Here is a 21,342-nt window from a genome sequence, read left to right on the forward strand (position 1 = left end):
CAAAACAATAAGTACAGGTTTCAATCAAAATTGTAGCATTTGCAAACATAACACATATTCAAATTATCCAATGACATCTTATTAAACCTCTCCAAATTGCGTTTGTAGAGTGGCAAAAAAAAAATCTGACCAACAAAAACATTAATACAAAAAATTGATTATATGAATTGTTGAGCCTCAGTGGGCATAAATAGTGTCTCTTGAATTGTTCAGAGCCCCCCCCCTTAAAAAATATATATATATATATATATATATATATATATATTTTCAGACCGGTGACGTCACTCATCGACACTCCCTTTTCCCCAGTAGAGGGAGAAAGATGGCGCCCACACACGTACTGAGATGCTGTCAACGGGGTTTAGCGTGGATACCTGTGATTTTTATCGCGCTGGTCGTCTGCTGGTCGTACTACGCTTACGTGGTGGAGCTCTGTATATGTGAGTACTCGTCCTGCCGCCGTCCGTCGCCTCTGGAGCGCCTTAAACCCGCTGGTGTTTTCATTGTGCGGTCCACACTAACACAGCTGCAGCTGCTGCTGCTGCTGCTGCTGGCCAGCAGGAAGTAAATGGACTGCAGCTCAACAATGGTGTTGGCAAGCCCGTCCACATCTAGATAAAAGCTAATTATAACATGAGCTGCCATCGCCTTGGGTGGCCTCGTTTTAATGGGAAATGTGTTTTTGCTGAACTTTTCACCGTGATGGTAATATTGTTGCCACTCTCGTCTGTCGAGCTGAATGGAGTCTGGATGGCGAAATTAAAAACGCTAAATAAACGGTGTTTGGGTGGCTGAGCAGATGCATACTTTAATTCTAATTCGACTTCCGGTAATTAGCTTGGCTCTGAGTTTTTTTTTTTTTATTTAGATCATGTTGGAACATTATTTTTAATCGGAAGAACATAATTAATTAGATAAGTGTTCCCTCTGGATGATGTAATGTATAGAGTATTTCCTCATATCAGGATTACAGTTCCCCACTGGATTAGATGTAGTGTCAGGGTCTGGTTTTTGTCACACCATCAAACACTCACACAGACTTGGTGAAAACTACATTAGTGGCTCCTAACTTTTTTTTTTGGGGTGGGGGGGGGCTCGTGACTCCTTAAAATGAGACCATATGTATGTTTGATCCTCACTTTTCTGGTGCTGTGGCCTTGTTGTGCTCCAGAGTTATGAGCAGTCATGTACTGTTTCATCTGAAGGGCAGATGTTTATAGTGAGAGTTAGTTTCCCCTCAGCAGACGGAGTTTATCAGTTTCTGATTTTCAAATTCCCATTTTTCTGTTTTTAAAGGAGCTTTTCTCTCCCATGTGATCCCGAAATGTGAGACTGAAAACTCAGATCCAGGAAACGGTAGTTGACAAAACAATCTCCTCATTATGTGGATAAGAAGTCGTTAAGATGCTAAAGATTAGTATAAATCATAAAACAACACGGGGACAGAGGTTGTGTGTTTTGACCGAACGCTTCAGAACAGCCACTTTTTCTTATCTTTCTTATCCCTTTAAGCATTTTGTGACTTGTGAATGTATCTTTCTAAAGCTCACTGTCAGATGTATAACCACTGTTGTTAATGCTGCTATATGTCTTTGTATCTAACGCTTTATTTGTCTCTGTTTTCTCTCTTTCAGTCACCATCCCCAATATAGGAGAGCAGAGTGAGTGTCTTAATGAATCAAAAAATAATGTTCTTTAAATCCAGTGTGAGTGTGAATGAACAGAGCTGAGCCAGGTAGCTCCTTCTGAGCTCTGGGCAGATATTCTCTGTACACCAAGTGACGGCAGCAGTTCCTGATATCGACTGTTTAATGGCAACGCTTGTGTTGAATGTCACTGACGCTCTGCTTAATAATGCTTCCCTCCAGTTGTCTACCTGATCTTCTTCCACCTCTCTTTCATCATGTTTGTATGGTCTTACTGGAAGACCATTTTCAGCCAGCCTGCCAACCCCTCCAAAGAGGTACAATAACCTAATTCTAACAATACATAAACACTCTATAATCCCCCGTTGACATTCAAATCTGCTTCTTTTTTTCTCCCTCCACTCCAGTTCTGCCTGGCCAAAGTTGAGAAGGAGCGCTACGAGAAGGAGGAGAGGCCAGAGACCCAGCAAGAGATCCTGTGGCGAGCCGCCACCAGTCTGCCTCTGTACACCCGCACAGGAGCCGGAGGTACGTCCGCGCGTCTCAAACGTGAACGTTGTAAGTGAGTGTGTGTGTGTGTGGGAAGCTTTCCCCATAACGAGATCCCGTTGTGTTGCAGCGATCCGCTATTGCGACCGCTGTCAGGTGATCAAGCCCGACCGGTGTCATCACTGCTCCGCATGCGACATGTGAGAAAACCCCTCATTTTATCGAATGCTAACTGTGACACTTCCTCTTGAGTCAACCGACATACTTTTCTCTTTAACCCTTTAGTGTCGCGCTTTTCTTGTGTTTTCCTTAAATCTGTCCTCTCCGTTTTTTGTTCTCTTCCTGTGTGTGTGTGTGTGTGTGGCAGGTGTGTGCTGAAGATGGACCACCACTGTCCCTGGTATGTAAGACTTGCTAAACAGAGAGAAATACCGTACATATGACATCGCACATTTTTTGATTTTAGCTCATGCCAAGCATATTTGCAACGTGGCCATCAAGCTGTTTAATATTAATCCCTTTACTTTCACTTTTCTGGTCTTGTTATGGTGGCAAATCATACCGTATTACGAGTCTTCGACGAACCATATACAAGAAGGCCACAGAGCCTTCTACTCTGGTTGTTATATCAAAAAAATTAAAGTTCAGGTTGATGAGATTTCTACTCGGAGGAAGCGATGTCAAATCCCGACCGGTCTGCCTTTTGTGCGTCTCTTTTAGGGTGAACAACTGCGTCGGATTCTCCAACTACAAGTACTTCATCCTCTTCCTGGCTTACTCGCTGGTGTACTGCCTGTTCATCGCGGCCACCGTGCTGCAATATTTCATAAAGTTCTGGACGGTGAGTAATGGCGCGCTGAGTGTGAATGCGTGACGCTGCGGAGGATGCAGGTTTTCATGCACGTCGAAGCCCCGGGGCGAGCATCCTCTTGAGTGGGTTGTGCGTGGTGCTGACCTCCCCTGTGCTGAGCTGTACCGCTCTGCTGTTTTCCCTGTACTCTCTCCCCCTCTGACCCCTCTCTGTTATCCCCGGTTCTCACACACTGGGTCGTTGTTCCCTGATCTCTTTTTTTTTTTCCCGTTCCGCTATCAGTCACACCACTTATTCGGTGGCAAACACCTCCTTCTCTCTTTTTCCTTTTTTCTGTTGCTGTACCACTTTGATTTCCTCTCATCTCTTCCTCTTTCATCCTTTTCTCCTTTCAATTGTGGGCGCACAATTGTGCCTTCACCCCCCCCCCCCCCCCCCTGACTTGTATTTGCCTGCCGATTTTCCCTCCCTCCCCTCTCACCTGATCTCTCCCGGTGTTGCTAACCAGTCTCGTTTCTGTTTGTACTAAAGCTTTGCCGGAGGAAATCGGCAGAGAACTGCCCAAAGGTAAACCCAGCTATCCTCCAAAGCCTTTAGCAGTGCCCCCCCCCCCCCCTCCCCCCCTCCCACCCCATCGTTGCCATGTTTTTTTGTCGTGATGTGCGTGTGCAGTGGTGTGGCTCACATGAGACCCCTCTCATTTCCTTTCTCGCCGTAAATATCCTCCGCGTGAACGCGTCACTGATTCGCGTCTCGCTCTCCTTTTTCTCCCGTCTCTTCCCCCCAGAATGAGCTGCCAGACACTCACGCCAAATTCCATGTCTTGTTTCTCTTTTTTGTGGCGGCCATGTTCTGCATCAGTATTCTGTCCCTCTTCAGCTACCACCTGTGGCTTGTCGGGAAGAACAGGTCCACTATAGGTAACAAACACACGCGCGTGCAACACATGTTTCTGTTTTTTAAACGGTTCAAAAACACAATTATTACTTTTTTTTTAAGAGGTTTTCATTAGTGATTTAGTTGTAAATGTGTAATGTTCAAGAAAATCAATTTCCAGTTTTTAAAATGACAATTTTGTCCCAAAGTTCCTTTCCTTTCTCATCAAGTGGAAGTTGACCTGTTGGTTGTTTACTGGCCGGTGTGTTTGTCCTCTCTGTCCATGCGTGTCTCTGCAGAGGCGTTCAGAGCGCCAGTCTTTAGGACGGGCTCTGATAAGAACGGCTTCTCTCTTGGTTTCCGGAAGAACATCGCTCAGGTCTTTGGAGACCAGAAGAAGTACTGGCCGCTGCCAATCTTCACCAGGTAAAGGAGATATAGATATAAGATATAGAGGCTCCTTTCTGACACGTTTTAATGCTAAAGAAAGATTTGGACGGAGTGGATCTCCTCCTTTTAGATACCGGGTTACCTTTGTTGTAGGTCCAGAGGAAACCTAACCCAACTGCAGTTTGTTTCCCTGCAGCCTGGCTGCACCGAATGTTGACTTTCTCCTGTCCTCCTTGTGTACCAAAGTCAGGGAGATGGTCTGACGTTCCCGGCACGGCTGGTCAACACAGCAGATGTAGAGCAGGCCGCAGTGACCCTGCAGCCGGAGCCCAGTAAAAGGTGATCAATCTCAGTTTAATAAAAGATTTGTATTATGTGACGCGAGGCCCTAAAAGAGAATCTATGTTTTTTTGGAGTGGTGGTGGATGCACAGTTAACTTTTGTTGGCCATGTTTCCAGTGCTGACGATGTCCCCGTGAGCCCCGTCAGCGAGTCACAGAACCGCCTCCTGAGCAACGACCAGCATGCCAACAACATCGGAGAGCATCAGGCTAATAACGTCCTCAAACCAGGTGAGCTCCGTCGGCAGAATTAACAGCTCACTGTGTGGTATCTGCCGCTTTAACACGATTTTTCTGCTTGGCTTCACAGCTGAAAGTGAAACCATCACAATCTCCATGGAGAGCGAGTCCTAACCGGGTAAACGTGAGTTCAGTCAGTCTGCACGCACACTCTGCACACTTCGGGTGTAATCGACACACGTGTACCTGATCGTGTTTGTTTCTTCCCTGCCCGCAGGACAAACTCCTCAGTCATCTAATATGATGCCTTAAGTGACGCAACGGTTTAGTTTGTCACCATGGCAACGGTCTCCCAGCGCAACCCCATCCCCACCGAGTAACTATGGAAATGCATTTTTTCTTTTTATTTCTCCCATCACAGCACAGTGATCTATGGCATTGGCATTACTGCATGCAGTGTCATAAGCAGATCTCACACCTATAGCCTCATTGGACATGACGCGATGCGCGCACACACACACACACACGCTAATACTCATACATTCAACTGCACACATATTTCCTCGTGTTGTTTGGTTTTATTTTTCTCGCAAGTGGATCATTTACTGATGATGAGCAAATTCAAGAAGCTACTATTGTTGTTTTTAATGAGAAACCTTTTGATACCTCCTGGGTGCACCAGGACTCATCTTATAGGCACAGAGCTGCAGTGAAGAGTGGGCGACGAGCTGGAGCAGTGTGTTTGTTTTCTCTTGCACGTTTGTTTTTTTTCAGTACATCCCGAGGAGATGGATCAGTTTACCTGTGTAACAGGATTTTTGTCTTCTTTTTTTAAAAAATTTTTTTATTCATAATGTTGGAGCGCATCTGTGGTCTGCAACTTTTTCAGATGGATGTTTCCCACCAAAACCTGGACTATCTTACAGAGCACTCTACTGCATGATTCAGTGGACTGAACCAGTGCACAACAGGGAGGACTGTAGCCGGGTTTTGGATATCAGAGCACAAGGTGGTGCATTTGCACTTAGTAGATTATCAATGTCCATCAAACAACGTGCTGCTTTTTCTTTTTTTTTCTTTTTTAAGAAACATGTCCAAAAAGCATCCCAGGTGTAACGGATGTTGGACGATCATGTGATTTATGGCGTTTTGTTTGTGAGAATGTGCGTAACCGTTGAAGTGGCAGTCCTTGTTTTTAAGAACTAACAGCAACTAAAAGAATCGGCTTAAAAAGTATTTTTGTGGCCAACTTGTGTTAAAACATGCTGCTTACGAATGACCTGGAAGATGCATTACAAACAGTGCAATATGCAGCATCCGTCACTACCTTTTTTTCTTCCTTATCGGGTCATGCGTCAGTATGTCAATATGCCGATCAGTGATTCTTAGCCCGTAATGTCTACAGCCTGTTTTCTTTTCTACAGCTCACTGTTTCAGCCTTTACTAAGACACCAACACTCATTGCCAAATAAGGGCTGACCCGTCAGGAGCTCTGACCTCTGAACCTGAAGTGTTTACAACATCCTAGCTTTATCTCAAACTCACTGGTCAATGTTATCGCAACCAAATTCTCAAGTCGTGGTGGCGGAATATTTTATACAAGGTGTGTCTGTAGCGGGTCATGATGTCCTTGCAATACCAGTGCTGGCCGGCAGGTGGAGGCACAGCCCCCGTTATCTGCCCTCCTTCAGATGGAACTTCATCCATCAACATGTGGCTCAGGGCTCAATTCACTTTCAGTCTAATTTGCAGGTGCAGCTTTCTTCAGAATTAAAGGCTGTTTTTATTTGATTAAAATGCATAACTCATCCAGGTATCTTTTGAAATGGAAGTGAATTGAACCCATCTGATGTGAAAGAGAGGCGTGGACTACAGCTTCTTCTCACCCCGTCTACTCTGCATGCACTCGGGAGTCGCCTCAGCGTTGTGACCTCGACCTGTTAAATGAGCCTCAGCAGTGAACTGTCGGTGTTGGAACATCTGGGATGTGTCAGTGACTCCGCGGGTCTAGCAACATCTGTAAAGGGGGAATATTTGGTTAGATTTCATGACTGCACATGTCAATACCTGTGGGAGAATGGACAATGTCAGTGTAACCAAATAACTGTTCAGGACTCAGTGACACGCTTTACCATGGAATTTTGTTTTTATATGCAACTTTCCAATTTGCAAATTCCTGATGTCTTATCATTGCTCGTGTCTGTCTGATCACATCCCTGACTGTTGCTGGAAGAGCCTCCTACTAACTACATCCCACCCGACTCTGGTGGTGTACAAGTTTACAGCCGTTTCTATCGTGTAGAGTGAGTTAGTGGTGTAGTACAGTGTGTTCTTATTTGGTAATCATTGTCACAGTTGTGCTGAATGTACCACAGACGGGTCAGTGGGGGCATTTGTTCCGAATGATGATGCGTTAAAAACAGCCCGCTTTTTGGACTTTACGTTAACGTTTTATCCTTCCAATCATGTTTGACCTTTTCATCCCAAGTGTATTACTAATTAGTCTTTGCAAAGCAGTGATTGGAGGACTTTTGTTAATGTACGGATCATGCGCATGGGGGCTAAGTATCAGAATAACACTGTGGTTCAATTTCAGTTAAGCAGATTAAATTACTGTCAGAGTTCATGATTCAAGCCAAGGTTATGTGCCAATCATGTGTAGATCTTTTCTAAGCCTCAAACTTAATATTTAGTTAAGGAAAAGATTTTAAAAGAAAAAAGATGTATGTTTTGCATCATCTTTAATTAAGGAGCCTGGCTTCACTTATGGCCACTGATTTTGAAACATTGGACCTGTCGTCTTGTTGTTTTACAAAATGCCTGTATTCTCTCTCTGGGCTGTTTGGCCTTCAGACTAAAGTGTGCGTATGTGTGTGTGTGTGTGTGTTTTGTAGTGCTTAATTGAGTGTTCTTTTGTAATATTGTCGTCTTGGAAGAAATGCTTCTGTGCAGCCATGAGATTTTTACATGTCAGTGTACATACATAACGTCTGACTAATGCTCAAAAGCATGGCGCCTAAACTGCGTAAAGATGTGTTTTGCCATGATAATGGTGATTATGGTGTGAAGACAAATGTTGGGGTTTTTCAATTACTGCTAGATGGGTCATGTTTTAAATTAGCTTTACTCTGGTTTGTCTCAACTTTATAAACAAAGCCATAAAATCTGCTGTGAAACAGGAAGGATCTGAATTTTTTTTTAATATATATAAATAACCATTTTACATCTGTATTCACAATGCAGATGTAGCCTATCATAACTTGCTTATAGCTACACTTTTTTTTCCTTTTTGTTACTCCTATTTTACAATGTGTGTATATATATATAATGTAAGAAAAAGACTACATATATATTTTTCTTGTCTGATTAATTTTACTGTTCCTATTTTGTGAATGAAGTAAATGCCTCTACACAATTAACGTGAAAATGACAATAAATGTTTGTTTTTTTTAAACCTCCCGCATAAATTTGCTCTCATCAGCTTTTTAATTCAAGACATATACTTGTGCTGCTTTAACATTATCAAGCTCATCAGGGGCAATTTTTTAAATTACTCAAATAAAAGCATTAAATTGGAATACATTGCAAAACCACAATACCCACAATGCAACTTTCGGTTGATGTGAAAGTTATTGGACTTCCATCTTTAAAATAATTGGATATATATTTATGAAAGAAAGTAGAAATTGAGGGTTTTGTATGTCAATGTGGCTTAAATCTTAAAAAAAAAAAAAATGCTTTAAATATAAAAAATGCTGACTACAGCAGCAACAGAACTAAATCGGGCAAATTGTTTGATGCTCACAATTTGAGGACTGAGATTCCAGAACTCAGAAGAACATTCCCCTTTGCTATCTGTCTAACACCCAGGCCCTTGACCCCTGCTGTCGACTGCTCTGCTCTTTCTCTCAAGTCCCCAATGCTTCGTTTTGATTTGTGTCCATGCACACGTGAGCTATACGCTCCCAAGGTAATGACCTCTGTGTCAGTTTTGGAGGGAAAGTAAACAGTGACTTGTAAACACAAGCCTGACCTCCGCAAGGCCAAAGCAACTGAAGACCTTTGAATGGTTTATCCATTAAAAGGAAAGTCCACCATTAAACGTTGATTTAGGTCCAAATCGGTGTTCACAAACACAGCCAGCCGTGTGTCCCTTGGCAGGAGACCAGAGCATCAAAACTTCAATGGATTACGCGATCAGATGACAGTGGAGTTGGTCTGGACTTTGAGGCTGCATCTCAATAAATGTGGCCCACAGCTGCGCATGTCAAAACCCAGTGTCGCTGAGTTGTTCCCTTAATCCTCATCCAAGGATTTGTCCCAAGACGTGATCATCTTCCAAGTCTATCTGTTTTTAACAAGAGACTTGTTCAGATCTAAACATAGGTCGAAGCAGAATACGGATACAACTTCGGGTGTGATTCTTCATCAAGCTTTGTTGTGGCTGAAGCTTGTTCTCTTGATTCTTAAACCTTTTGTAATAATTAAACTCAGGCCAGTCGGGACAAATCCTTTCTGCTGAGTCTGAAGCTCCTGGAATCGAAGCGTACGCTAAGGTGTGCCTTGACGCAGCTAAGACCAACAGGATTTAAAAGTTGCTCAGACTTGTTACAATGATTTGAAAAGTCATGTAATGTGAGACGGACATGTGTCATACATTGTGCAATACTGAGTCGTGAAGTGTAAAATGTATCCCTGATTTTGTGCTCGTCAGTGTTCTAATCATTCCTCAAATGTGTCCGCACATGCAGCTTAGGATAAAGCGATTACAGCTCAGGGCAGAGCAAAAAAAAACATGCTGTTGTGTTATTGTAGCCTCTGGAAGCCAAGTTTGCCTGAACAGACAGGCAGATGTGATAAACAATTACAAATATGAGATAAATGAGGGCAGAGGGGATTTTATTTCACCAGAAAGATCACATTGAGATACAATCTCTCTCTCTCCCGCCTGGCTGTCCCGTGGTCGAGACGGGCAGCAAGCAGCAGAGGTGATCTTCAGGAGTAAGAGAAGAAAGTTAGAGCAAGTTCTCATGAGAGACAATAACTAAAAGGCAGAAAATATCTGATGAAATGCACTTCAGGCATCAATAGTATCCGTATCAGTATAATACTAGCTTTAATTCAGCAACCGGACCTCTATACAGGCCTTTCAGTGTTGTGGAAAATTATTCAAATGGAGCCGAGGGTGCAAAAAGATTTGCAGCAAAGGCCTCACATGACGATACCCCAGCATGTGTTGCTATGGTAAAGAGGGGGCATGTGATGTGAGTGACTGTGTGTTGCTGCAGGCTCTAGTCTTAAGAAACACCCACCCACACACACACACACACTTTCCCTATCATCAGTGTTCCTGCGTATTTCCCTTTTCCAGAAACCATGTAGATGGTTAACAGTAAATTCCCAGTTAACAGGAATCCCCATCTGAGAAGAGAAAGCCAAGTGTTACATAACACAGAACTCTCTGAGAGCGACGCTCCACATTCAGCTGAGCCTCTCAGAATCCACCCATGTATCTACACATTTACTGTATTTTTCCTCAGTGAGAAGTGACTTGACTGAGCTCAAGTTGTTCCCTATAACAGGCCACAGGTCTTGGCTCAGGTCTTGGCTCAGCGAAGTAGAAGTAATTAACCTAATTGCATCAAGTTGAACATGGCAAAAAAAAAACAACGTTTGTGTGACTCAATTCAATTTCGAATATGACAGATTGATCAAAAGTTCTAATTTCTTGAACAAAGCAAGTGTTGCATTTTTTGTATGCTGCATTAAAATGTTGAAAACACCGCTTAAATACACAGTTAAGGAAGGTAAGACATTTGGCAAATCTTATTCATTCACTTTGCTTTAAAAAAAATGGCTTGATTGCTCACAATACACGGGTTTTTTTGCGTAAATTGCCTTGGAGATGGTGGTGATTTAGCAAACGGACTCTCTGCTCTATGACAGCGGGGGAAGGAGGCGGGTCCAGCAATTGCAGCAAGTGTTACAGGTGCCCGGGAGGCAGATATCCCTCTTCGGAAAGTTTGAGGACGCTTTTTGGATCTTCGGAGAGGAGGGCGAGCACGGGCCAACGAGCATCAGTGGATGTCAGAGGAAAGTTGGACGTTGCGTTTGCGAAAAAAAATCCACAGACGGCAGCCACAATGGAGAGCGGATCCAACCGAACCACTGACCCGACCTGCTTGCAGAAGCCGCCCCTCGCCATCGACATCATCTTCAGTGAGTAGACCGGGCTTCTTTTCCACCTGATGGTTCTTCACGGAGTGAGGTTATACTTTGTGCCCCGGACCAGATCTCATCCGCAGGAATCCATCTTTAGACTGGTGTGATTTTATTTTATTTTATTCCTGTACTTGCCCACTAGAGCAGTATTTCTCAACAGTGATTAAGTGAGGCTAGGTGGGTATCTAGACGTCCCCGAACCCCACTTTGGGAACTTTACAGCGTCTAGTGGTCCTCCTGCTCCTCTCTTGGGTTTAAGAGAAAGTAGACGGAGATTCCTCCACAGTTTAAGAAGCATCAAACCACTAAGTTAAGTCAAACAAATCAAAGATTGTTGCTGGGTTCTTCTTAAGAGCTCTGCTGGATCCTCAGTTTTATGTGCGTTTTAAAAAATGTGCGGAACAACATATGGCAAGATTCAAATCCACATTAAACTGCCAAATAATTCCACTTGTTCAGACAGAGCTCAGTTCTTGTTACTGATTGTGACTTTTTCGAGCAAATTATCAAATTAATCCATTTCCCCGGGTCGGAGGTGTACTAATTGTAAATTCCTAATTAGGCTTTTGACTTGTTGGATTATCCGTTTCACTGCTCATAACGCTCCTTGGAGCTTTTGAAGCCTGACATCTGCAGCAACGTAGCCACTCAACCCTTCCCAGTGAGCACTAAACCGGATTTCAACGTTGATATCTGGTAAACTCGTTGAAATGGGGTCTGAACGTCTTAGACCTATTTTCACCGTCATTTCAACCGGCTAAATTACGGTTACAATATCAACTTGTCACAAAACAGAAAGAGGCGCGATTTTGGTTACTTTAAACGTATTTCTCCAAAATCATATTACGCTGGCCGTTGATAAGTGGTCTACGCGAAGACGTGATTTCAACGCATTTAATGTCAACAAGAAGCTCCCAGGACATGGTAATGAGAGCAGAGCGCATTCTGTCTGTATGTTCACGCAAAATACGTGTCTGTGTTTACTACTGGAACGCGCATGTGCACCGATATAGCGGTATCAAATTTGGTATAGACACTTACTATGAGGGAATTCGTGGTCTGGATCAAAATTGACCCGAACCATACTGTGAAGGCATTACATATGAACAGTATGTAAGGGTTAATAATATTTGTATGACTTAAATCTTCAAGTAGTAAATTACTGAATAAATGTGTAAGAAATAAAATAGTGAAATGCAGGAAGTTGATTAATATTCTTGAATCTGGTTCAATTAAAGGCAGCAGCAAACAGAAAAGTCTTCAATCTTGACCTGCAGCTTTCTGGGACTTTGTTCCAGATATGTGGAGCAGAAAAACCAAACGCTGCTTCTCCATGTTTAGTCCTGACTCTGGGAACAGAAAGTAGACCGGTCCCAGACGACCTAAGGGATGGTTCATATAGCAGCAGGTCAGAGATGTATTTTGGCCCTAAACCATTCAGTGCTTTATAAACCAACAGCAGGATTTTAAAGTTCATTGTTTGTTGGACAGGAAGCCAGCGCAAAGACCTCAGAACTGGAGTGTGGTCTTAGTGAGCAAAAAAATAGTAATTAATGGTTTTTGATATTGGTGATTCCTCCTTAATAACATTTAGAGGCATTTTTATAAAGTTGCAGCTTAATATTTTGTTTCCCAGCTTTACAATTTGGCTTGTCTGCAATATGTCCTTTTTTAAAACCTTTTTTAAAATGTGTTCTCTGAACAAACACATTTTTTTTTTTATGATTAAGACTACATGAAGGCATTACCCACTAAAATATATATTAAAAAAATAGCATAAGGAAAAGCTGTGTTAACGAGGGCATAGTGGCCACTTGCACACACACAAACAAACAAACAAACATGGTGTGTGTGTGTGTGTGTGTGTGTGTGTGTGTGTGTGTGTGTGTGTGTGTGTGTGTGTGTGTGTGTGTGTGTGTGTGTGTGTGTGTGTGTGTGTGTGTGTGTGTGTGTGTGTGTGTGTGTGTGTGTGTGTGTGTGTGATTACTGCCTAATGACTTTGGATACCACAGAGTAAATGATGCAGCTAGCCAGAGTACTAGTAACAATTATCTACAACATACTGAAACGATTAACGAAACCTTTCCTCTCGATCTTTGTTTCACTTTGAACATAGCTGCTGCTTTGACATGATATACGATCTGTTTGGAACCAATGACTCCTTTCTGAAAAGTTATTCCTGGAAATTTTCACCATGTTACTTGTTTTCCACTGTGCATAATACCACCCACAGGTTTTAATCCTTTATTGCTACTTTCATAATCGAACGACAAGTGTTGTGTCTTGTGGCGCAACCAGTCGCTCTTTCCATCTCTGTCAGTTCAGTTTGTTTTCCAGACTGAAAATTAAATAAACTTCTGTTTTGATGACGCAAAGCTCATCAAGCTTGCATATAATTTGGCACAATGAAAACTCTCCACGGCCCAACAAATGCTTAAGTTACAATATCTATCCATCCATCCTCCGGCTTGTTTTATTTTGCCATATGGCAACGGTCTGCATTTGATTTCCATGTGTTGCTGTTTTCACTTTCACATTGATTCATGATCTACTTAGAATTCTTGTCGACCTTTTTCTGTACCTCAAAGAAACATAATTATGGAGTCAAAATAAGTATCAGTATTTGGTTAACCTTCAAAATGTGACAAACATTTTTTGTTAGAGGCGCAGGTAAGTATTTGCTTAGCTGCTGGTTATCAGTCAAAACTATTTTAGATCGTAAGCGGCTGCTTTTTTACTCTTAACTTCTATAACTTCACCTTTAGCATGCATGTCTCCAATGTGACGCTAACGACATTCATCCCCCTGAGCTGTCCTTTTGTGTTTAGTGCTAATTAGAAAATGTTGCTAACACGCTAAACCAAGATGGCGGACATGGTAAACGTCATACCTGCTCATCATTAGCATGTTAGCATTGTCATTGTGGGCTTGCTAGCATGGTGATGTTAGCATTTAGTTCAAAGCAGTGCTGTGCCCTATAGAGCCGCTAGCATTGACTCATAGTCTTGTTGGAAAATGCTACACCCTTGTTGTTTTCTGGCAGTAATAAGCAAGGCCAGCATAAATACCCGTTATCTTCATAGAGATCATACCAATTTTCAATTTCTGGAGAAAGACCCGCGGGTCCAAAAATCCCAGCTCAAAGTTGAAGACGGCTAATTGGTTGTAATTTCCCGTCTCTCCTTCAAGATTTGGACATCTTTGGCATCATTCTGTACTCTGTGCTCACCTTCATGGCCGCAGTGTCCATGCTGGTCTTCCTAGAGGAGTGTGCCTACATCTATAAGAAAGTGCCCACCAATAAGAAGAGTGTAATCATCTGGGTGAATGGGACGGCACCGGTAAGAATAACACTGTGAAAAACCTGTGGCTTGTGTTGGTCGAATATACTGTATCTTCACATGGCGTTTTCTCTCTTTCAGGTGATTGGCACCATGTCGTGTTTGGGGATGTGGATCCCCAGAGCCACGATGTTTACTGATATGACCTCTGCTTGGTGGGTCCCTCTTTCTCTGCTTCTCTTAGATTCACCATCTCTCAGGGTGCTGTGTGTTTTGTTTTTTTACCCACAGAGCCCTGCAGTAAAAAATCACAGATGGGGAAACCTGAACCTACTGAGAGTTTTATAGAAAACAGTCATTCTATTGTGCAATGTGTGTGGATTTTACGGCTTCTTACTTTTTTTCTACTTCACCATATGATCCTGCCTCTCAAAATGTCCGTTCTTCATACTTCTCTCATTGTTCCTGCGTCCTTCACTCTAAGTGCCTCATTGCTTAATTTCATTTTACCAATCACTCTTATCTCTCTGTAGCTACTTTGCCATTGTGGTGTTCAAGTTCCTGATCCTGATGTTGGAGGAGGTGGGTGGTGATGAGGCCTTCCTGAAGCGAGGAGCGAGACATCGCCTTAAGATCAGCACAGGGCCGTGCTGCTGCTGCTGCCTCTGCCTGCCACACGTGGCCATCACAAGGTAAACTGCAGCAATACACAGTCTGTGGTTATCAAAATCAGTACAACATTTCTGCCTTTTCAGAGCTGAAATAAACACTGCTAGTTTCTAGCAAATCCCAGAGTGTGAACAGCTTCTGAGAAACACTTCTGAACCCTGTCTTTTAGCTTGATGGCAGCAGCATGTGTTGTTGGTCAGCTCCCAAAGTAGCACATGTGGATTTAGTAAATCTCCTCCCACTGTCCTCGGCAGGAGAGGCCTTTGGAGGCTTGGTACCAATTGCGCATTGTGCAGTCAGTAGTGTACTCATCAACCTTCTTTTCTACTCTACATAGCAGACCTCTAATTTTCGTTCGTGTTTTCTGTGTTGATTTGAATGAAAATCAAGCAGCATGAAAGATGATTAAATGATTCCCGCACCTCAGCTGTTCTTAGCAAGTGTAGAGTGGGAAAATGTGCTAATTAATTTATTGCTGGGAGTCACATAAGACGACGCCACTCTCACGTGTCCATAAGACTACAGCCAGCAGCCGATTAGCTTAGCTCAGCACAAAGAGCGAAAAAAAGGGGACACAGCGAGACTGGCTCTGTCCAAAGGTAAACTGTTTCCACCCCCTGGTTTTTGTATAGATTAAACTAGCGAGACGTAACCAGGTTAGAGATGCTGGCAGGTGGATTTTGTTACCTTTGGACACTGGTACGGCTAGCTGTGTGCCCTTGCTTCCGGTCTTTACGCTATGCTAAGCTAACCTAACAAGCAGCTAGTTTTCTACAGACATGATAGTTGTGTGAAAGAAATGGTAAAAGTGTACGTCTTAAAAAGTCGAACTATTTCTGTTTGAATTTTTCTAAAAGGTGCAGTGAACCAAGATCACTCCCACCGGGTTTTAAGGGAGAAGGTGCCTCTTACTGAGAGTGCTGTGGTCCCATGTTCTTCCTATTTGAAGCACTGATGCTTTAAAAATTCCAGTTGATTACAACCTATACATTAGGTTCTAAGAAATACAGTCAACCATTAAAGGAAATTTGGAGAACCCTAGGAAGTGCCCAGAACAACAAAGTGCAAAGTTGGCACAAATCTCATAAACCAGAATTTCATTTTAATATGAGTAATCTCGATATTGAGGTGATGATTAAAGCATCCTGCAGTGCTAATGAAGCACAGATCCTGTGCAGCTCCTAAGATGGTAAAAACCATGTGTTGCTTGAGGGGACAGACTAATGAACTCTGCTGTTGTTTTTGGCCTGTTTGAAGATTGCATAAACTCAGCGATCCTCTGTACATGCAGTGTTAGACACAGACTAGATGTGTGCCTCTGTTTTTTTTACTATGTAGGTTGAACACACTCCTGACCATTCAACTCTTCAAAGGCTCAGTGTGTCTCTGTACACAGCAATCCCAGCATGCCCCGTTGTTACTGAGTAAACACAGGCTACAAGTGTCACAGTTGATCGATCGATCCATCAAGTTTGCATGAAGTCAGCGGTCGCAACCTTTTATTTTCATATGGTATTTGTTGTGACCGTAGCAGGTACAGTCTGTTTAGGCTTTGTGCAATTCTCACCAAAATGTCAGATGTCAAACAGATGTGCTTATTTCTATGGCTACGCACCGCTGAAGCTGCGTTCACTCTTTGCAACTACACAGATGATCCTTTTACTTTAGCTCCTTCTGCTGTACACAACAATGATGATGATGATGATCGTCAAGCTAAGACATGCTCAGCCATTTTTCTTTAAAGCAATGCCCAGTTTCTCATCAAATGCATCACAGAGGGACTATTAATGTTGTTGTTGCACATTCAAATATGGGCATGTCGAAAGAAGGTGTGCCCAAGGCCCCTCTGAATTGTTCAGAACTTCCTGTGCTAATTATCCAGGATGGGTTCAATGGAGAATTCCACAATGTCCTTTTAAGAGTTATTAAAATGCGTTTAGAGACTCAAATCATGAACTGTTAGCAGCGGCTACTCTCAAAGAGTTTCCTCTTTTCCAATCTCCAGGCGCTCTCTCTTCCTGCTCAAACTTGGCTCCTTCCAGTTTGCCATCCTGAAGATTGTCTTCACCATCCTTTCCATTGTGCTCTGGACCAACGGGACATTTGACCTGGCTGATGTGAGTTACCAACATGGAATAAAACTGGACGGCATCTCTCCATGCTGTTGCTGTTTTGTACTATTTATTTTCCATGCTTTTTGCTATTAGTCATATAGTCAAGATTCCCAGTGTTTGCTGATGTTTGCTCGTCAATATTTATCGTATTATGTGGGCAAAAGCGAAGATGTTGAGATTTAAACATCATTATCAGTCTATCACTCACTGTCGTTTTGTCTCTAACACTTTAGCATGAAGGCGCTTGATTAACATGCTTATTTAATGTCTACCTAAATGTAAATGTACGATTGGATGAATTGCTTTGAAATTGAATGCACACATTCATGGTTCTCATACAATGTATCCTAATGACTTTACTGATCCCCTCAACTTTTTCTCGAGCACACACATGAGATCAGAACGTGTATTTGTCCAATAGTTTGCTATATGACAAAATACTTGACATAAGCTGTACTTTGTGCTAATTAACAAGTGTTAGCATAGCTTGCTAACACACTAAACATAGATGGTGAACATGGTAAATTAGCATTGTCATCGGGAGACAGCTGAAGTTAGCATTTAGCTTGGAGTTGCTATCAAATTAGTTCTTTCTTTCTAACTTTACTACAATACAAACTGTTGATTTATGCTTAAATCTCTCGCATTCTCTTTGTGCCACACTTACTAGCTTGTAAATAGACATGATATCTATCTGTCTTTCTGGTCAGGCAGCAACATGCAGATGTTTGCTTCTGACAGCAGGCCTCATATTTATTTGAGATTATAAAGGCGTGGATCTAAAAAGGCCCTTTTCTATGTAACATTTCTGGCATATGAATTAACGCAAGAACTAACCGATGACCCAATAAGAGTTTACGAATCACGTTAACACAAAGGGACTTTTGAGTGACTAATCATTTCTTAGTAGTGCGCATCAGAAGTTCCTAGTACATTCTGGATGAATCATTATGTTTTGTTCACCTAAAGTATTCAATATTTTGCCACAAAATGATAGTTTTTTTTTTTAATATATACTTTATTGGTGAGAATGCACAATATGACATAAGAATCAAAGAGCAAATATTCTAGGTGTGCAAACACTCTTGCACGTTTTACTGGTCCATTTACCCCTTTCACATTCCATGAGATAAGTCTGACAGAGTTGTCTCCAACCCTCAGAGTATCAGAGGAACTTTTATTATTAGCCATTGATATTTTATGGTTTAGAGTAGAGGGACTCTAAGATGAGAGTTAGGGATAAGATTGCTTAAATACTGGTTGGAAAAAAGAAAAGAGAGAACATATCTGGTTCTGTCCTTTAATTCTGTCCTTGTGATAACTGTATTAATTGGTTTGTTTGCACTACAGTGTATTTTGTAGGCCAAGTGTTTTTATTTGTTAATTGGAACTTTTTTTTTAACAGTGTCTCATGAGTCCCTGTTGTTCTGTTTATGGTCTCTCAGAATTATTATTCTTTGTTGACTTTGCTAACTTCCTGACTCTCGTGTGTGTGTGTGTGTGTGTGTGTGTGTGACCATGTTTCAGTTGACCATTAAAGGAGCTGCTATATGGATCAACCCATTTGTGGGCATCTTGACAATCACAGCCCTGTGGCCTGTAGCGATCACGTTCATGCACCTGAGGACTGCCCTGCGAACACTCAGGATCATCCCCAAGTACGCCATGTACCAGGTAAGGCACACGAGACGCTTTAAACACACATGTGCTGCACACTTCTGTGCACACAAAGAGCTGTTTACACACCTCATGGTGGACAATAACTAGCACCGCTCATATATATTGCTGGCTGTAAGTAAACATTTCTAATAACATGTCAAGTTATAGGGCCATCAGATTTTCCAGCATTGTCAGGTTAAACAGTGGACATGTGTGTTTTTTTTTTGTAGCTTGTGCTGATCCTGAGTCAGCTGCAAACGGCGATCATCAACATCTTGGCTCTGAACGGAGTCATCGCCTGCGCTCCGCCCTTCTCTTCGTCAGCCAGAGGATACAGTGAGTCAACATCCATCCATACAACCAATCCATTCATCATCTTTGTGTTTCATTTGTTCCATCAACAGTTGGTCAATCCATCCAGGAATTACTCCTTAATTAAACTTTCCTTTGACCTTCGTTTGCCTATTCTCTCTTCACCTTTCTGTCTCCGCAGTGTTGAGTCAGCAGCTTTTGATCCTGGAGATGTTCATCATCACGCTGGTGACACGCCTGCTGTACCGCCGACAGTATGAGCCTTTACCCGAAGAGGAACCGGAAGTTGACCTAAACTCCAAGATGATTACAATGACGGCGTCCCCATGAGAACTATGTGTGTATGTGTATGTGTGTGCGCGTGTGTATGTGTGTAATTTCTATTTCCTGCATATATTTGATGAAATATTTTTTAAGTCGATGTGAATAAATGAAATTATGAGATTTACCTAAATGTGTCTTGTGGGTGTAACAGAGGTTCAAACTGTTTGATTGAACAGTCTCACCAATCACACACCTTATCAAGCAGTTATAATTCCCACTTTGTGTCATGTAAAATTAGATTTTGCCTCAAAAAATAATACAGATATACATACATACATACATACATACATACATACATACATACATACATACATACATACATACATACATACATACATACATGCATAATACATGAGGTTATTGTTCAGTTATTATTCTATAACGAATTTGCTCAGTTCAAACTAAAGAGTGTTATTGTTAATTTATTAGTAGAAATTATATGTTCCATCTCTGTTGAATTGTATGTCTGCTGGTTGACAAATTTGACATCTTCAGCCCATTTTATCATTCTCATCTCCGGATATTAATTACTAATTGCAGTACCGAATTACTTTTCTGTGAACTCAAAGGATATTACAAGAAAAAATGGGACCTCAACTATAAAGTGGAACCACTTATTTATACCCGCTGTCTATTCCTGAGTGTTAGGAAAAATCTAAATGACTAATTAGTCATCATAATGGTCCTTCGTAGCCGGAACTCAATACCTCCACTTCTCTCCAGCTTTGAGATTGAATTGAGAGGCCAGGATTCTGCTGAAGAGGAGACGGAGTGACGAGTCCCTTTTTGTGAACTGAGTGGGTAAGAATCATTTCACATGGTGAACTAGACTCAATAATCTTTAGTTCTAGTCACTAGAAAGAGGTAACCTAAGATTGGAGGAGGAATCTAAATAGCTATCAGTCCCAGAGGACTACTCAACTTAGGTTCGAGAAGGAACACTAAAATATCAGTTGCAGAGGACTACTAAACATAGGTTTAGATTGTAAATAAAGAATGGGATCAAACACTAGCAAAGAGAGTAAAGATGATACTTTAAGAATGTGGAAAGTATTGATGTGACTAATTCTCTTGATTTGTATCCAAGCGGACATTTTTGCGGGTTGGGGTGCAGAGGACGGCCTCCTCCATTTGCTCCGCCTCCCTCTGCTTCTCCTTCAGCCATCTCACAACAGACTCCACAGGCTCCTAATCCTCCAAAAACTCCACTCCGCTCTTTTCCTGCCACTGTCCTGGACACGCCCAGCCCGAACGCGAAAAAATCCCAGGGCAGACACTTCAGCTGAAATAGTGTCTGCGCTGACCAAACTCATGAGCGAGGACTCCAACACACCGCTCTACAAGGCAGCACACACCAGATCGGGCACAAAACACGGTGAGCAAGACCCACCAGTATTATATGCGCTGTGCACACAGCAACAGTATTGCAGCGTTACCATCAAAAAGGGAAACAAAATACTGACATCTACGCTATTTGACTATGATGTTGACGTTGTTGATAAAATATCTGAACCTGTTCGTTCTAATGTGTGTTTCCGAGACAATCGAAGACGTGGAGGCAGGTGTGGACGGGGCAGTGGAAAGACGTGGAGAGAGAGCGGATGGACGGGAGTTTCACGGAGCGGAGCCTGATTGTTTTCAGAAGGAGTGGAGCGGAGAGCAGGGGGACAAACGGGAGGAGGGGGCCGTCAGGACGCCACATTCAACAGATGAATCAGGTCATGTAAAAACACGCACACACACTGATGCACAGACACAGAGTAAGGGTAAAGAATAATAGATAGAAATATTAGAAAAATATCAAATAGAATGAAAGTGGTTTGAATAAACGATTGACTGTTGTGTGCAAGAGGTTTCTAAACTCACCAAATTATTTCTACAGTCTTGATAAAGTGGGTCACGGTCACAGCCAAGGCTGTAAGCTTATCTAAATTTAAACAAAATAAGAGACATGTTCATGCTCTCCCCTGCTGAGGAAGAGGCGTTGAAAACAATTAATGCAGCTGAAATTCTGTTTCTAAATTCGAC

The 21,342-nt window shown here is 42.2% G+C and overlaps 2 protein-coding genes across 2 annotated transcripts; both read left to right on the forward strand.

Annotated features, from left to right (window-relative positions):
• Positions 1-322: 322 nt before the first annotated feature.
• LOC306712173 (palmitoyltransferase ZDHHC20-B-like) lies at positions 323-8,189 on the forward strand (the record flags this gene model as incomplete). The annotated part of the gene is made up of 13 exons (XM_079181311.1): positions 323-440; positions 1,635-1,661; positions 1,869-1,963; positions 2,054-2,174; positions 2,266-2,335; positions 2,503-2,535; positions 2,856-2,976; positions 3,734-3,866; positions 4,122-4,248; positions 4,459-4,551; positions 4,672-4,784; positions 4,864-4,917; positions 5,011-8,189. 12 exons carry the CDS (start codon positions 323-325, stop codon positions 4,905-4,907), a joined length of 1,095 nt encoding a protein of 364 aa, XP_079037437.1. The 3' UTR covers positions 4,908-4,917; positions 5,011-8,189.
• Positions 8,190-10,760: 2,571 nt separating this feature from the next.
• slc51a (solute carrier family 51 member A) lies at positions 10,761-19,409 on the forward strand. The gene is made up of 8 exons (XM_079181045.1): positions 10,761-10,952; positions 14,145-14,296; positions 14,378-14,451; positions 14,770-14,928; positions 16,911-17,022; positions 18,547-18,693; positions 18,909-19,014; positions 19,172-19,409. Exons 1-8 carry the CDS (start codon positions 10,877-10,879, stop codon positions 19,318-19,320), a joined length of 975 nt encoding a protein of 324 aa, XP_079037171.1. The 5' UTR covers positions 10,761-10,876; the 3' UTR covers positions 19,321-19,409.
• Positions 19,410-21,342: the final 1,933 nt, after the last annotated feature.

This window comes from Pholis gunnellus, assembly GCF_910591455.1.
Source record: "Pholis gunnellus genome assembly, chromosome: 20".
Lineage (NCBI taxonomy): Eukaryota > Metazoa > Chordata > Actinopteri > Perciformes > Pholidae > Pholis > Pholis gunnellus.

Excerpts from the sequence above, each read along its gene's own strand:
- slc51a (XM_079181045.1), top strand. The coding sequence starts at position 10,877 with ATGGAGAGCGGATCCAACCGAACCACTGACCCGACCTGCTTGCAGAAG. Across the intron at positions 14,297-14,377 it reads GGGTGAATGGGACGGCACCG|GTGATTGGCACCATGTCGTG; the intron begins GTAAGAATAACA and ends TCTCTCTTTCAG. Across the intron at positions 14,452-14,769 it reads ACTGATATGACCTCTGCTTG|CTACTTTGCCATTGTGGTGT; the intron begins GTGGGTCCCTCT and ends ATCTCTCTGTAG.